The sequence below is a fragment of the Branchiostoma floridae genome, chromosome 9 (assembly GCF_000003815.2).
Source record: "Branchiostoma floridae strain S238N-H82 chromosome 9, Bfl_VNyyK, whole genome shotgun sequence".
In the NCBI taxonomy this organism is placed as follows: Eukaryota; Metazoa; Chordata; class Leptocardii; order Amphioxiformes; family Branchiostomatidae; genus Branchiostoma; species Branchiostoma floridae.
The window spans coordinates 5,204,180-5,222,522 of record NC_049987.1 but is presented as its reverse complement, the minus strand read 5'-3'; the positions used below and the strand labels follow the sequence as shown (position 1 = coordinate 5,222,522).

General features: G+C 40.3%; 1 protein-coding gene and 1 long non-coding RNA gene across 3 annotated transcripts; one reads left to right on the top strand and one right to left on the bottom strand.

Moving 5' to 3' along the window:
- Nucleotides 1-2,312: 2,312 nt before the first annotated feature.
- Nucleotides 2,313-18,256, bottom strand: LOC118422500. Of its 2 annotated transcripts, none has more exons than XR_004831914.1 (7): nt 18,144-18,256; nt 16,014-16,082; nt 10,766-10,950; nt 9,991-10,106; nt 5,053-5,184; nt 3,153-4,400; nt 2,313-3,089 (listed from the first exon to the last, which is right to left on the bottom strand). It is a non-coding gene; the product is annotated as an uncharacterized LOC118422500 (long non-coding RNA). The 2 variants fall into 2 exon arrangements; XR_004831915.1 differs by having other exon boundaries at nt 16,014-16,079; nt 18,144-18,250.
- LOC118422494 lies at nt 5,126-16,007 on the top strand. The gene is made up of 8 exons (XM_035830106.1): nt 5,126-5,247; nt 7,686-7,796; nt 7,986-8,138; nt 9,932-10,186; nt 10,545-10,935; nt 12,795-13,036; nt 13,163-13,338; nt 14,077-16,007. Exons 1-8 carry the CDS (start codon nt 5,155-5,157, stop codon nt 15,464-15,466), a joined length of 2,811 nt encoding a protein of 936 aa, XP_035685999.1. The 5' UTR covers nt 5,126-5,154; the 3' UTR covers nt 15,467-16,007.
- Nucleotides 18,257-18,343: the final 87 nt, after the last annotated feature.

Sequence of the window (18,343 nt, the reverse complement as noted above, 5' to 3'; positions counted from 1 at the left end):
TTAAGCGAGGGGACTAAAAATACTAGGAAAATCTGTCCCCATTCATCTGTTATACATTCCGTGAGGGGACTGAAAATCCTAGGAAAATCTGTCCCCATTCTTGTAGCACATTAAGCGAGGGAACTGAAAATCCTAGGAAAATGTGTCCCCATTCATCTGTTATAGTCATTCAGTGAGGGGACTGAAAATCCTAGGAAAATGTGTCCCCATTCATCTGTTATAGTCATTCAGTGAGGGGACTGAAAATCCTAGGAAAACGTGTCCCCATTCTTGTAACACATTAAGCGAGGGAACTGAAAATCCTTGGAAAATGTGTTCCCATTCATCTGTTATACATTCCGTGAGTGGACAGAAAATCCTAGGAAAATGTGTCCCCATTCTCGTAATACAGTCAGCGAGGGGACAGAAAATCCTAGGAAAATGTGTCCCCATTCTCGTAATACATTCAGTGAGGGGACAGAAAATCCTAGGAAAATGTGTCCCCATTCATCTGTTATAGTCATTCAGTGAGGGGACTGAAAATCCTAGGAAAATCTGTCCCCATTCTTGTAACACATTAAGCGAGGGAACTGAAAATCCTTGGAAAATGTGTTCCCATTCATCTGTTATACATTCCGTGAGTGGACAGAAAATCCTAGGAAAATGTGTCCCCATTCTCGTAATACATTCAGCGAGGGGACAGAAAATCCTAGGAAAACGTGTCCCCATTCTCGTAATACATTAACTTGATGATTAAGCAAGGGGACTGAAAATCCTAGGAAAATGTGTCCCCATTCATCTGTTATAGTCATTCAGTGAGGGGACTGAAAATCCTAGGAAAATGTGTCCCCATTCATAGTCATTCAGTGAGGGGACAGAAAATGTCCCCATTCATCTGTTATACATTCCGTGAGGGGACAGAAAATCCTAGGAAAATGTGTCCCCATTCATCTGTTATAGTCATTCAGTGAGGGGACAGAAAATCCTAGGCAAATGTGTCCCCATTTTCGTAATACATTAAGCGAGGGGACAGAATATCCTAGGAAAATGTGTCCCCATTCTCGTAATACATTCTGTGAGGGGACTGAACATCCCGGGAAAATGTGTCCGCCTGTTCACCTGTAATACATGCAGTAATGGAACAGAAAATCCTAGGAAAATGTGTCCCCATTCATCTGTTATAGTCATTCAGTGAGGGGACTGAAAATCCTAGGAAAATGTGTTCCCATTCATCTGTTATAGTCATTCAGTGAGGGGACGGGAAATACCGGTTACCCCGGGGAAATATGTCCGATTCACCCGTAAGGCATCGCCAAAAAGTAATATTTATTTGTTTTAGAAACATTGAAATTAATGTCAACAGTTGTATTTTCAAGTCGAGAGATATGTTTCAAATTTGACCACAGTGAGACTAGTTGACTTGTAGCTGATGGACACCTTTGGGGATATGTTAACCTGGAATCCCTACAAATGTCGAACTAATGAGCCTTTTTGTTCACTTAACATTCATTTTCTTAAACGTTGTATTACAAGATATGTCTTAAAAAAAACGGGAAAATATGTCCCCATTCTTGCAATACATTTAGTGAGGGGACAGAAAATCCTGGCTTAAACCCCGGGAAAATGTGTCCCTATTCATCTGTTATACATTAATTCAATAGGGGGCAGAGAATCCCGGCTGTGTGCTTAAATGTTGCTGTGGGCCTTCGTACTTTTTAGGCCACGCCCACCGTGTGAGGGGGACCGATTTTCCTGGGGTACACTCATTCCTGGAACATCGGCACTCGGTTATCCAGTGCCGAATGACCTCCGCACTGGAAACCGAGTGCTGAGCGGAGATCGGCACTGGAAACCGAGTGCTGAACGGACTTCAGCACTGGGAAATGAGTGCAGAAACAAGGTTCAGCTCTGGAATTTTAGTGCTGACGGCTCTTCGGCACTGTAATAAAGCCGTTCCGCACTGGAGTTCCTGTGCGGAACTTTCTTCCGCACTTGGCCCGGATAAGTATTTACCCCACACCTCTAACCGCTGTTGTGCCGTGTGCAAAGATGGAACAGGCCGTGACGCGTATCGTACCCAGGACTGTCAATGTATACCCCGGGAACGACGATCACGTGATTAGGCTTGTAAACAACAATGGCCGGTCCCGAGCCGGCGCCGGCAAATGGCCGTGCTGGTGTTGATAGCGATACAAGTACCGTTATCTTTTCGTCGGTTGAATCTTTGGAGGGGAATTTGAGGGAGTTGGGCGCCGATACATATCAGAAGTACAACACTTACAACACAAAGGGAGATTTCGGCAAAGAGAGTAAGTTTTCATACATCGCTAGTTTTCGCGCGAAATCTGAATTTTATTATGCGTTCAGTACGTTGAAAACAACACAGTAGGCCCTGTGGCGTTGCAATGCTTCTAACAGATCAAAACTTAATTGGGTTATTGCATCGTTCTGATATTCCCAAGTTCACTTAAGTTACTGTTTGAATTCGAAACTACGTGTATAATGTGTGTCGAAGTAACAGTTTTATTCATTAACATGATGACTAAATAAGGGGCTGCATAAAGTCCCATCATTTGAGATACGGAAGTTGCTTTGAAGCGTTAATTTGAAGCACCTTGCTTCTCTAATAAAGTGTTGCTTCTTTAATAAAGTGTTGCTTAACACCTTGCTTCTTCAATAAAATGTTGCTTCTTCAATAAAAAGTTGCTTCTTTAATACAGTGTTGCTTTCATATACAGCTTATATTTCGTTAACAAAAAATCTCCACCTCTTGCAAGAGGTGTCATCTTGTCATCTGTTAAGGGTAACAGTAGCAATACATTGTACAATGTTATATCGTTAAACCTGTGACACAGACCTGGTCGACAAGAAAATACTCAGTTAAAAACATTGGTCAAAATTACAATTCAGTTATACACTATCATATTTAGAAAAAAAAAATGATGCCCAGTTATCACAGGCCATCAAAAAAATTAACTTGACTTTATCAATGAAGAGTGGTGTCACACTTAACCACATAAGACATGGTGCTTTCATCCTTAGTTTAACAATCAATACTCACAGATTTCACAGTGTCTTCCGTGATTCCATGATACAATATATTAGACGACCTTAGACCTTACTTTAAGACAACAGACAACAGTTACCTGTTTAAGTTTAAGACAATAGACAACAGTTACCTGTATACTTTACAATGTAGAAAATGCACAAATTTATCTGTACTTTACTGCCGGTACATACACAATACCAAAGCTGAATACAGCTGCAAACTGCCTGAAACTACTGCAGCAGAAAGCAGTGGATAATAATCATACACAATACACATAGGAAAATAACTGTTCTACGTTTTATTCTTATACCTATTGTAGGTAAGATGTAAGCAAGTACAGTCAAACCTGTCTATAACGGCCACTCAAGGGACTGGAGAAATTGGCCACTATAGACAGGTGGCCACTACAGAGAAAATGTTGATCAATTGATGTGCTGATAAGTTACACGTGATTTCAGTAATCTTTCTCATCAACAAACTTTATCTGCATCGTCCTGAAATGCAACTGCCAAAGTTAAATCTACCGGAAAATGATTGATATTTCCATGCGCAATGTTAGTACATTCCCCGACAGAGACATGCACTCCAAACGTTCAAGGAACCCGTACCTTCTGGTACCGCTAAAATGACCCTATGCGGAACTCTAAATCCTTGCAAACTACGATTTTAAACTCGGGGCAGGGTCACATACGGCCGCTGTATGGTCGCAATGGGTAGTGTTTGTGTATGTACAGGTGGCCGCTACAGATTATTTACTTTGGTCAATGGGATAAATCCAAGGGACCGACAAAAGTGACCTGCTAATACAGGTTTGATTGATTTTGGTGTTACCAGGGACTGTCATCAGTATACTCAAACCAACATAGCCTAATCGAGCCAAGTTGCACAGCTGTCTTCCCAAGTTACCATTTAATTTCAGAAGTTTGGTTTCTTTATTACTTAGGGTGGAAAATCGAAATACGGAAGAAGTATCAATGTCAGAAAATTGATGGCATGACTGCCATGACTCTAAATAGAGCAGACAACGAAGGTTGAGAGAACTTGAGAATAAGTGATTGATCATCAGTATTGATCCTAAAGAAGGAGACATTGGTTGTTGGGAATTTGACCCGTGTGTACTTTTGTGTTGGAAGAAAGTTAAGCTTTGTACTAAAAGTCTCCTACAAACACAGATGAGCTTCCATAACTTGCTGTCAGATCTTCTGTGGAGACCTGGCCATGACAGTCTATTAGTCAGACTAGGGGTAGATGAGATGAGATGAGATGAGATGAGACGTGATGAGATGAGATGAGCTTTCCACATGATCAAGACAGTTGAGGAATCCCGACTAATGCTGATCTTTCAGACAAGAATCCATAGTGCTATTGACATCTGCAAAGGAAAACAATTCACAATTATTATATGGTACAAAATCATTATTTTGGGAGGAGAATTTTCTCATTGCAATTTGGAAAAAAAGGTATGGAATATATCATCATCATCAGATGTCAACATTGGAAGCATGCTGGACCCTCCTCCACTCCTCCCTATCCTTCATCAGTGAACTTAGTTCAGCTGTGCTGCTCAGTCTGTCGAGCCGTCCAGTTCCAGTAAAATGATATTGCAAGCATGGTACTAATAATACATAATACATAATACATTTGTTATTTGACAGACGGGCAGAATTACTGTCAGACTGGTTACAGTTAAAGACTGTGTGAACATGGTCTGAACACAATTCACACACCTTTACAGTGCCTCACCTGGTCACTTGGCAAGGACATAATTACATGTGCAGCACCTTACCTGGTCTCTTCTCAAAGGGAACACACTTTTCACACCTGTACAGTGTCTTACCTGGTCTCTCCTCCAAGGGAACACACCTTTCACACCTGTACAGTGTCTTACCTGGTCTCTTCTCAAAGGGAACACACCTTACACACCTGTATTACCGGCATGTCTCACCTACTTTCTAGGCAAGGAAACACCTGTAGGGTGTCTCAATGGTCTGTAGGCAAGAAAACACACCTGTAGGGTGTCTCACCTGGTCTTTGTCAACGTTTCCAATACAGATGTGGAACCTTCAACCAAGAAGAAGACTTGGTTCAAACTGAAAGGCGTCGAGTATGACGGGTCACCGTTCCAAATGGTGGGGACAAAACTTTATGGATGTCACCTGGGAAAAGACAAGAACAAATCCAAGAAGGATAAGTACCACGCACAGAAGAGTCAACAAGCGGTATATTAATAAATCAAGTTCAAGTTTATGATGAATTTTAATTTGATGATACTGTCATGGTTAAAGAACTTATCAAGATCAGTACACATTAATTTGTATGTATTACTACTGTACTTTCAGAGTCGATTCTAAGTCACCGCGAGGGTTGCCAGTCAACATTTACAAATGTTTTCAATTATATGTCTAGGACATTTCATATGTTAGAATTATTTTGAATGCTATTTCAACTTTCTTAATATTTTCCTTGGTGTGTGAAACCTTTGAAATATTCATAAGGCCATGTTGATTTGATTATATGGATGACATCCGCGCTCGCACCAATTTTCGGCCATTTCCAAAAAAAAAAAGTTTTGGACCACACAGTGAATTGTGTAAAGCAGCTGTAAAATGAGCACAAATATTCCGTAGATTGAAAAAAAAAAGTATCAGAAAACAGATAACTGATGCCATAGAATGCCAAAATAAATCTAAAGTCAAAGAATAAGATGTGAAAGGACAGAAAAAAAGGATTATTGGTAGGGGTTTGTACCAGTAAATTCAGGATAGGTCCCGTTCAGGTCCAGAGGATCATTTCCAGGTGGACCTGAAGCTGGACCTGATTGTCTGTTGAGACTTGAGAACTGGCAATACAATGGTAATTGGTCAATTTTGCTACAAAGGAATCTCTGTGGTGAATTATTGGACTACCACTGGCATTTTAAAATCCCATCTTCATGTAATAAAGGCTAACTGTCTCTGTACCTTTAACCGTAGAAACTTGGTACAAGTGACTATAACGGTTATAACCTCTACTCACTTCGCTTTTGTTGTCTTCTTGGCCCGGTAAGACCCCAAAAACCTGCCGACATAGTGTGTCCATTTTGTAATTGGTGAAACCCGTTCGTCTGATTTTTTTCAGAGGTCTATTCTTTTTTATTTTTCCAAGACGAAAAAAAAAGTTTTGCACTCGTATGATGTACTGGTCGCAACATCAAACCATACTATGTGTTTGTAGTCGTATGTTCAACCTTCCTGGCCACATTTATTTCATACTGAAGCCAACTTTTTTTTTGGCCAAACTTTTTTTTTTATTCGCTCGCTCGCATCAATTTTGGAGTTCCCAGAGGATGTCATCCATATAATCAAATCAACATGGCCTAATGTGAAACAGAATATCCAAGCAGAGGTTGGGTCAAGGGAATAGTAATGACAGGAATTTCTCACTGTCTTCTTACTTCACTTCTCCTACAAAATGGAATGGTTCAAGCATTTAAAATTTATCACTTTGGCACTTTTAATTGTGAAGTGCAAAGTCTTTGGGAGGAGTTTTCTTGTAGAGTGGTAGTGCGCCGCGGCATTTCCAGCCTGACAGTTGCAGGCCTATGTGTGTATAAAATAAATTTGCATTTCTGTTTTTATTTTCCCCATAGCTGACTGAGAAATTTGAATCTAAAATACCATTCAATATTGTTGTGTTGTCTTATACTTCAACATATTTACTTCATGTGTTTTTTAAAAACAGAATTCTAACAGTAATGTTGACAGTGCTGAATCACTGCGGTCACCAGCCTCTGCGAATTGGCGGCTCGTGTCGCTAACTATACGAACTCTTCCAAGCAGTCACACTACACATAAATAAAGCTCCATAAAACACTATGAATATGGGTCTTCAAATGTTTGTTGAGTAGAAAAGCAACCTCAACCAAAAGGAAGCGACATAAACATTGCCACCATTGTACTCCCAAGGGAGTGTGGCCGTGAGGGTGGCAGACTAGAGAATGCTCCAAAGATTTATTTGACTGTAACAAATGATTCGTGCTGTCTATGAAAATAAGACTTGATAGAGAGATGTAGATGATATTTTCATATAATCAGACAGAGTTTTGTTGATGTTGGCGGTGTCGTTTTTTCGTAATGGTTTTTTTAGTCGGGCATTCACAATCAGTGCATTCAGCCCATTGCCCGTAAAAACATCAGCTGGATTGTTCTAGGTACAGCCTTCCTCATGTGAGACAAGAAGTACATACAGTCACGATTTTACTGTCAAAAGAAAGCTAAAATATCATACTATTATTTTTTTTCTGTGTACTTAAATTTACCACTTGCTTCTGAAGAGAACAAAATGTAAAAAAAAGCGTACCAAGTTAGGCGCACTGTCCAGCGTAGCACAAAATTGGAAGGTTACATACACGAAATTGCCGCTTGTAACACGTAGCGCGAAAGGTTCATGAACCACATGAATGCATTTCTTATTCAAGTATGTTGTTCAAATCTATGTGTAAAAAATTCAGTCATCAAAATTTGACCACTCTCAGGCAACTAGCGATGGAGCGCCATGAGTTTGAGTGGAAGAAAAAGCGTACCGTAATGGGGCACCTCCCGTTATGTTTTTAATTGCATTTGTTGACGTGTCTTTATGTGTAGTGCACTGCTAACTTGTACATATACACCTTTATTAGCTTGAAGACCATGTCTTCCAAACACGATACCGCTCAGTTCAGAACACCAAGAAGATGGACTGCCCTGTTCAGTTCTATGCTTATCACATCATCAAGTTTCCTGAGTTCAAGGTATTGCCAATGTTTCATACTAGCTAGAGTAATATCTGTATTTTGTGAATGAAGAGACAAAATTCTTTTGTCCTCAGCTTCCTCAGAGCAATTTTGACTGATTCACGGATCAGTATTTTGTATCTGCAATATTTACTGATCCAATAACTGTTCAGGTTTTTATGTCCCTTTCATTTTTCACTGTTCCAGATTTCAGAGGACACTCCTGCCAGAAGGAGGAACGTCTCCGAGAAGTTGAGGGATGCCATTGCTGACAATCCGTCATCTGTTAAAGCTGTTGTTGAATACCACACATCGTTCCCCTCTCTAGAAGAGCACCAAAACCACCCAATTGTTGGAGAGGTAGCTGTTGTAGTTGTTCATGTGGGGTACCCTAAACTTAACGGCTATTTCACAATTGGGTGTACCCATTTTTTTTCTGACATGTTATTTGTTGATAGCAAAAGGTATACAACCTACTAGTACAGCTATGTTAGACATTCATTTTCCAACACCCGAGTGAGTTCCACAACAAGGAACACGTCACAAAAAGAATTTTGTAAATCGTTCAATGGTTGGAAAAAATATTGACCAAAATGACGTAAAAATGCCTAACTTAAGCGTTATCGGGGACCAATCAGTTTTTACTAATTTTGAAACCTTTGATCTAACAGAAATATTGTAGTTGGTAGTTAGAAACCACTTGTTTATAATATGCAGTCATGTGTCCACTAGTGATTTTATGCTTTTTTTTCTAACGATACAACCATTTTTTGGTTCGATATGGACTATTTTACCTTTTTACCCACATGTTGACAGTTTCCAATGTTATTTCAACTGGATATATGTGAGTCTGTAGCAGCTAATTGTTTGCTAATATTGGTGTTGTCTTTGTATGTAAAAGTAAGGTATTATGTGTGTATCAGTTCAGAAATAGAATAAGATCAGTAGCACACTCTTCTGACATATAAGCAAAATCCAAGATGTGATTTTTCTAAAAAAATCTGTAGCGTCCATATCCCCTCTAATTTCTGTACCAATTAAATCCCACAATCTTATGATGATTACGATAGTTTAGAGGTCTCTATTACACAGTACACATCCAACTGGGAGGAATCTTAATTGGCATATTTATACTACCATTCTCTTTGGTAATTAAAATGCTGCAGTAGCATTAATGAATGCTTTAATTGATAAATAGTTAACAATTAAGAATCATAGTATTTGATCTGTACTTTAAGCCGAAATACCTGCATATCATTATACCTGCTTTGGTAACAGGTGACCAGAAGATAACCTAACATAGTCATACTGCACCTTGAGTTAATTTTCTAGCATAGCAAACGCTAATTATACAAGATGATAAGGATAAAAAAATCATTTTCTGTTGTAATGTCTATCTATCTATCTATCTATATCTGTCTACTTATACCGTTGTAATGTTAAATATACAATATTTTGTAGCATCCATACCCATCTAGTGATCCCTTTATAAAATTCTTGTATTGCTAAAGAGTACCTACCCCAAAAGCAAACGACTGCATGAACGTGTGTTTGTAGCAGTTAAAAATTCCATTTTATCTTTCCCATCTAACCTCGGATATTGTTGTCCACAAACACACATACATTCCAAAATGGTAAACCATTTTCGCACTAGACTTTCCTTTTCACAACAGGCACTTCTCAATTCCACACTCCCTCAAGTGCATAGCCACTGCACCATGGCACAACTGAAAACATGCTTATAGACAGTTTTGACTGTATAAAGATCATTACTCAAGGTATCTATATACCAAATGTTATGACGATCCGCCAACACTTTCCTGAGTAATTCTGTTTAAGAGTCTGAAAAAAATTTGAACTTTAAAGCACCGCTGCAGGAACACAAATCGCCACTAGGAGGCCCATTATTGAACTTTTTACCACCTGTACCCATCTTTTAAATATCATGGAAATCCATCCGCAACATCTCGAGTTACCTTGTTCGTACGATGCACTACGATCCTTGTGACCACGGCTTTATAATTTATATATTTAAACCATTGCTTTCGATTCTCCCCCGACTTACGACGTACTGCGCCTATGCCAAGCATAAAACCTCCATCGCAGTCAATCGTACGATTCTTGTGACCGGGGCTTTATTCATCACCATACAGGCTGCCCAACTGCGGGAGGAAGTTGACGAGACTATTGTAGAGAAAATCAAAAGTCTCACCCGGCTAGGTGTCAAGAAGATCAGCGAGATGAGGCGGCATCTTGTTGCATTTGTCACTGACGTGTTGTTCAAAGGTCGGCATCCTCCTCCACCAACACGGCGCCGCTACACACCAACTAACAGGGACATATGGAATAGGATGGCCAGTGTAAAGGATGCGACAAAGGATGCCAAACAAGATCAAAGAAACGTGCAGGTAATGTGCAATGTGGTACATGGACTTAGGCATTATCAAAGTTGTCATAACTAATAAAATCAAATTTACAACTGGTACTTTTTGTCTTTCTTTACTTTACAAGCAGTGTACATATGCAACTTAAAAAAAATGAACAATTTAACAGCCATTGTCAACTATTTCAAATGGCACAGTCTTGTGAATGGGCGATACTGAATACAATGGTCCATTTTGCTACAAAGGAATCTGTTTGGTGGAGTATCGTGTGAACAACACTAACCTCCGTTAACTTAAAACGATTTCAAAGTAGGTACTTTCAGTAATGCTTTGGTTTATCATCACAATGATCATTTATTTCCTCTATGGTTCCAACTTACAGATTCTGGCAGACCAATGGTCATCCCAGCAGGTTGACTGCAGAGTCAGGTTTCGGCCGAGCAAGGAGAATGCAGACGGCACAGCCACAAGCTTGCTATTCTGTTATCAGGCAGCATGGCAAAGAAGACTGCTACACAAGTATGGGCAGCAGATGTGCCTGCTTGACGCAACCTACCGTACATGTAGATATAGAATACCACTATTCTTCCTCTGTGTACGTACCAATGTGTGCTACTCGGTAGTAGGTGTGTTTGTCCCACAGACCGAGAAGAGTGAAGACATCAGAGAGGCTCTGCAAGTGTTCAGGGAGTGGAATCCCGACTGGCAGCCATCTCACTTCATGGTGGATTTCTGCGAGGCAGAGATCGGTGCCTTGGAGGAAGAGTTCCCAGGTGAAACTGCTGCAACTGAAAGAATTAGCACATATTGTAATGATAGAAAATACATTTAAATTGACTACAAATTAAATCCTCTGCATATGTGAAATATTCTCATTCACTATCATTTACCACTATGTAATTATAATATTTTCTAATTAATCATTAAGTCTTCATTTGCATTATTGATATCTTTCAACATTTCTCTCTTTCTAAGTTTCATTAATTGATTGATTGATTGATTGATGTGTGACAAATTTGGGAGTCTTAGCATGGAATTCATTAATCATAAAATCTATTGTAAATTTGTATAATTCGTATCATTACCTATTAGTAAATGATAACTGAGGCTATCTGAACACCACTCCAAGTTCTTTTCGTTATTCTTGCAGGTACATGTGTACCCACTAGAAGGCACATTAATGAACTTGACCTTCCCTTTCATGACCCCTGCCCATTCATGAATATGACACACAAAAGGCAAAATGAAGCACACAATTAATAAGCACATTCCTAGTAAAATGACATCAAGCAGACACAACTTGCCCTGGTATTACTGTCGGAAGAAACAACGTCTTTATAATAAAGCTAAGAAAACAGGACTATAGAAAGACTGGAACAAATACAAGAAGTAAAACATAAACGTCACAAGTATCATTAATCATTAAGCGGTTTTGCCATTTTCATATATATTATGCAAGTCAGTTAAGAAGTTTTTGGAAAAAAATGCCCCTGCTATCCCAAAATTAGTTATGTCACTTATTCCTGAGCACAACAGCGATCTAATACTCAAAATTCGTGATCAAAGCTTGTTCAGAGCACGAGATTGCAAAACTGGAAGTTGCGCTGCAGTACCAAGGGAAGCAGCTAGGGAGCCCAAAATCTAATCATTTCCAGCTTTCATCACACCCCACCAACACACCAAGTATGAAAGTTTTGAAACCAATCCATCCAGCCATTCTTGAGTTATCTTGTACACAGACAGACAGATAAACGCTAGTGAAAATATAACCTCCATGATATTTCAACCGCTTCTCTGGGGACTACGCGCCGGGAAAAAACACAGCCAACTGCAGTACCATAGCAAAAGGCTAGGAGTACCATTTTTTAACTTGACCTTTGTTTCTGCAACTGATACACACCTACCAAATATCATGAAAATTCATCCACAGATTCTTGAGTTAACAGCTGTTCACCTATACACAGACCCATATCAGTATCACAGCAGCTCAACTAAAAACATGTACCTTTTCAAGTGCACATAATTAAGAGGGGCATTCAATAAGTAATGCCCCTGACCCACTGCCAGTTGTCTGATCTAGATGAAATGTTGCATGTGTAATGAGTCATATCTCTATGGGTTATGTTGCAAAAAAACAGCTCTGAACTAATTGTGGTTACTGATTTACTGGTGTTTGAACTGAGTCAGGTGCGAAATGGACCAGGTGTGAAATGGAGCAAGTTGAGTGTCGCGCAGTGATCCGGTTTTTGCATTTGAAAGGACGCACACCAAAAGGGACTTTTGATGAAATGAAAAAAACTTATGGTGATGATGCCCCATCCTATGACCTTGTAAAACGCTGGCATCCTGAATTCAAACAAGGCCGGAAGTCTGTGGAAACAGCTCCCAGACCTGGTCGTCCCTCTTCTGCCATTGATGTCCTACAAGAACGGTGTCCAGAGCTACATCAAATGATCGGAGAAATGCATAACTCTGGGTGGTTCCTATGTAGAGAAAGACTAATAACTGTGCCAAGTTTCATTAATCTCCTGCTATGGGAAATGGGTCAGGGACATTACTTATTGAATGCCCCTCGTAGCAACCCATGTTTTATCATTGCGATGTACTAGTATATCTTTTGTCTTTTTTTCAGACTCAGAGGTGCTCCTCTGCGATTTCCACAGAGAGAAAGCCTGGGTCGAGTGGGTGAGGAAGAGGGATCATGGGGTGTTTGACGACCAGCGCACTGTCCTCTGTCTCCTCAGAAACATCGCAGCTGCTACCACACACGACGAATACAACATGCGGGTAGACCAGCTGAAGGCATCCAACATCTGGCAACAAAGTGCCCAGCTAAGAACTTGGTTCTCTACCAAGTGGCTTACAAATGCTGAGGTATGTATCAAGGTTGATTAACTGTTTTCATTGTGTTTTCTTCTTTCTTTCCATGCTTCTATTTGGTTATTAGATATATATGTACGATGACTTAAGTGCATCTACATCTCTTGCTTTTTTATGCAGAGATGGGTCCATGTGTTCAGAGATGAGAACCTGAAGATCTCCATTTACACAAACAACGGAGTCGAGCGCCAAAATGAAACCCTGAAATACTCCCACCTAGAAGGCAGGACGAGAATCAGCCTCTCGGAGATGATCACTGTGGTTGTCACAGATTTCCTGCCGACATCGTACCGAAGGTGAGCTAAAACACAATTTGGAATATATACAATCCTGCTGCCATTGTAGTAGGGCATAAATAAAGAAACTTTTAAGGTGGTTTTATGTTCGCAGTTTTTGCGGTGGCTACTTCACCAAGAACTCAAAACAACCAACCGTGAACATTTGCCGTCTTCCACTTGTGTCACTTTCCCCGGGCCCTTCTTGCTACATTTGTGCATACTATACATTGTCATAGTATTTTGGTTATAAAATGTTTGAGGTACTTGCCAAGGTGAAGACAAACTGACAAAGGAATACAGCATTTTTTTGAGTTCACATATATTCACTTCTCCATACAACCTACTGTATACTGTAACACCATGGTAGAAAGTAACTAGTTACTTAGCTATTCCTAGGGTAGATACCATTAGCTCAGTGACAGTTGATTACAGCACTGTCATACTCATAGTCAAAGGCAGACTGTTTTGTCCATTTGTAAGAGTAGACCCTTGCTGAGTAACCAGTTAGTGGTTTCTGACTGTCAGTCCATAGAGGCGCCAGGTTTTTCAAAACACTATGTGACTACAGTACAGTACTGTTGATGCATTTAAGTTTGTGGGATGGTGCTACCTCCACTAACACCCAATTTTCCTGGTAACGCGAAATCAAATCCCCTTGAACTTAAATGCATTTACAGTATTTCCAATTATCAGTAGAAATTAAATGTCTAGCCTTGTTTTACAAGCATAAAACTTCCTTTCTTTCTTGTCCATTAGGTACATCCAACTAAACGTAATGTACTCGTCCTGCTATCGACGGTACAACAGCAAGTTGCCACGGTTCCTCCATGACAGACCAAGGGGGGTGGTGACTCACATTATGTCAAGAATGGAGGAAGCAGCAGTATGCTTCAACCCAGATGACATAGGACAGGTGGGCAATGGTGTATTTCACGTCAAGAGCACAACTGACCCAAGTAAAAGCCACATTGTCAACTTTGGCACAAGTGCAAGCAACATGCCATTTTGCACGTGCAAGGACTGGTCCAGAAACAAGCTGCCATGCAAGCATTTCTGTGCTGTGTTCACCCTCTTGAAAGAATGGGGTTGGGAGAAACTTGCAAGTGCCTATAAGGATAATCCCATCCTATCTCTGGATCACACATGCTTGGGACAGACTGCAGTTTCTAATGAGAGGGATGACAGCAGCAGTGACACAGACGGGATCTCTACATCTTCACCACCATCACCACCATCACCACCACCACCTTCAGAATCATCCTACCTGGGACTGCCTGAGCCAAAACGGTCGAAGAAGAAGCTGCTCCAAATGGAATGTGCAAGTCTGCTGCGAGAGATAACAAACCTGACATACAATGTTGAGGAGGAGTACCTGAGGTCTTTCAAGCAACAACTAGTAAATCTGATGGAAGACATGCAGCAAAACGCACCCCGAGATGACAGTGTTCCACAGCTCCCAATTGATGCCAGCCAACTACCAAAGAAAAGGAAACGAGAGACACCTGTGGACAATGTGAGCGACCTACCAACTCGGCCTTCAAAACATCCATCCTCAAGGAGAGTTGGCCATCGTGCCGAAATGATGAGGGAGACCTTGCGTGTTAATGTCAGCATGGACACCATAGTTGAGGAAAATGAAGAGCTGGAGACATACATTGAGTCTGACCTGGAGGCTGTGGTTGACTGCGACATGGAGAATGATGAGGCGCAAAATGAATGGTTGGTGATCAACGATACAAAGCTGACACAGAAGGACAGACAGATCCTACAAGAAGAACTGTGGCTGAATGACAAACACATCAATTCTGCACAGAAGCTGATCAGCAACGAATATCCCCTCATCGATGGTTTAGGGGATACAGTGATCCTGACGGCCAATCAGCAAGGCCCTGTCCCAGCATCCAGTGACTGTGTGCAAATGCACAATGTTAAAGATCACTGGGTCGTGTCCACATCTGTTGGGGGGAACATCACCGTGTATGATTCACTACAGCCATCCATGAAGCCTGAGCTTCGCAGCCAGTTGGCTAATCTGTACAGGCAGTTGCTATTGGGGAAGACAGTATCATTCCTGTCAATGTTGTCTGTGCTCAGAGGCAACAAGGTGGAAATGACTGTGGACTGTTTGCCATTGCCAACGCTGTAGCGATTGCGGAGGAAATTCCACCTACACAAGTTGTGTTTGAGCAAGGACAGATGAGGCGTCATTTCGAGGAATGCCTGGAAAGAAATGAAATCACGATGTTCCCACATGACACCAAAGTTGGGCAGGCAAACACTGTGTCAGTCAGCTACCAGTTGACAACATATTGCTGTTATGAGCACAGACCAGGCTCACCTATGATTATGTGCGACAAGTGTGCCCAGTGGTACCACTACTCTTGTGTCAGTCTAAGTGACAGTGAAGTGTATGCCTTGGTCACACAAGAGGAAGATTATGTCTGTCCTACGTGCCACACACACAGTGACTAGAAATATCACTGTAAAAGTACAACAGCTTTATTTGTTTTAATTTGTAAGGGATATTAGTTTGCCCACTTTCTAAGAGCAGGACAAATCTGTCAAGCCTAGTACTAGTAGTAGTGTACGTCTTGGTGGCGATGTTCAAGCCTAGTACATGCAGTGATACCTTTCAGTCACTTACAAAGTTCAACATTAGGTTTATCCCAAGACTTACAATCAGTACTACTTACGGGGTTCCCATGTTGTCTGTTCCAGCAGCTCCATTGTCAGTTATCTCTGTACATCCTTCCAGCTGCCTACTAGGAAGAATTAGAATATAATTCTTTATATAGAAATAAGTATGGTGAACTCTAGAAGAAATATAATGTTCTTGTATGTGGTGCACATTACTAATTAGGCATTGCTGTGGGTGGCCGATTCTAATCTGTAAGATACATGTAAAAAGCAAGGTACCAATGACTTTCACATTAGCTCCAATTGGTGATATCTACCACAGCAAACATTTTCTATCATAATGGTAAGGAGACTACAGTGCATGGTGCTACTGCGAACTTAAAATGCATTTACAGTACATGATGTATGAACACATTGTAGGGGATTAACCAGATGGCTCTTATAAATGTAAGTAAACACGAATGTTACTTGATACTGATACATGTTACAGATGCAATACTAATTCAGGTCACATCCACAAAATACTGAGTGCATGTGAATGTGTGCCCAGAATTGACTGTGATTGAACTAGTAGCCTGGTATCCAGCCGTAATACTAAAATATAGTTCCCGAGTCTCTTCTCTCCTCTTCACAATTACTGTATCAGAGATAAGGCAATAAAACGTTTGTTGCACCGTTATTTATATCTGAATTTTTGGCAACGCCTCAGGGGCTAGCCTACTATTATAGTGTGCGACCGTTTGACAAGAATTCCCAAAATCCCGCAGGCATGTCAGGAATTTTTCGCCTGCGTAGTTGCATCATCCCTTTAGGGGAATAACTCGGTAATGGGTTGAAGGATCTTCATAATATTTAAAATGTAGATTGCTTCAGAGATGCCTTACATAATGAAATGCTAATCATGCAAATCGAGGGCTAATTTGCATAATTAATGAGGACATTTATAAATACACCGCATTTCATGTTAGAATACGAAACAATATGCCATATGTAACTAAAAAAGGAAGAATTATAAGGCTTACTGTTAAGTATATATCTGATTGGCAAAAATTCCCGAAATTCCACAGCAGTTCGTCCGCCCGTGCATAATTGCTTCACATTTTTGTAAGGGAATAACTCGGGAAGGGGTTGATAGATCATGATGATTTTTCATATGTAGATAACTTCGGAGATGCCTTCCATAAGTAAGGACTATTAATGCGGTCCTATTAATGCAAACCAGGGGCTAATTTGCATAATTAATGAGCACAGTTTATTAAGCCACATAATACTTATTTCATTGTACTAGGCCACTTAAACTGTTAAACATGACATATGTAGCTAGAAAAGAGGGAAATATCGATAGACATCAATTATGCAAATTGTTACCTAATTTACATTATCAATGGGAAATGTTGTATTATAGTGTTAAATGACGAAAATTCCATTCTTGCGACGTTTGGCAGCAACATGTACGTTAAGTTGAACATGCAGACGTAAGTCATGCAAATAAGGGCCTCATTTACATAATCTATGAGAAAGTGCTACAATAGCTTTCTTTGCTATGACTTTCATACTTTGAACACATTCTTATTTAGAGAGGAGATGATCAACTGATATCTCTTATGCAAATCAGGACCTCATTTGTATAATCAATGACAAACATTTATAATATGTCACACGAGCTCGTCGCAAGAGATCGCCTTTCTTGTTAACAGCAATGCCCTTCAAACACCCATCACGTAAAACAATCTTCATACATACAGACAGGCGAAAGGATAGAACACAAATACAACAAACATACCTAAAACAACAATCATAAATACTTATAAACAATAAAACCGTCGCCATGGCAATAGTTTTTATTGCCACATTTTTTTAAATTTGGCTATATAATTACAGATTCACGTTAGTGTCTGTGTATCTAAGTTTTCTGGTGATTCCTGTCCCAAAGCCCAGATAACGTTATGCATCATCATCATAAATATTTCCAAGGAGCTTTTATCAGCTAGTATTAAAAAAAAGCTCCTTGATATTTCTATGCATGCATGCACACATCGCACAACCAGTAGACGGTCAAAAGATTTATACAGTAAAAGCTACTGCTACACAATTGAGACATCCAATCATCTGATAAAATGATTATCTTAACACATAAATAAAGAAATCATGCTTATATATATACAGAGAGAGAGAGAAAACGCTACCTTTCATACTAGACCTGCAGACCAGAGCCATGCCGTGCGCCAAGTGTTTGAGTCTGCGCAGTAATACATTCCCCCGAGCTGCCACAAAGGTCAGGGGTCACGTATACGCGTCACGGCCTGTTCCATCTTTGCACACGGCACAATAGCAGGTAGAGGTGTGGGGTAAATACTTATCCACTTGGCCCCGAGTGCCGACGCCA

Excerpts from the sequence above, each read along its gene's own strand:
- LOC118422494 (XM_035830106.1), top strand. The coding sequence starts at position 5,155 with ATGGTGGGGACAAAACTTTATGGATGTCACCTGGGAAAAGACAAGAAC. Across the intron at positions 8,139-9,931 it reads ACCACCCAATTGTTGGAGAG|GCTGCCCAACTGCGGGAGGA; the intron begins GTAGCTGTTGTA and ends ATCACCATACAG. Across the intron at positions 13,037-13,162 it reads AGTGGCTTACAAATGCTGAG|AGATGGGTCCATGTGTTCAG; the intron begins GTATGTATCAAG and ends TTTTTTATGCAG.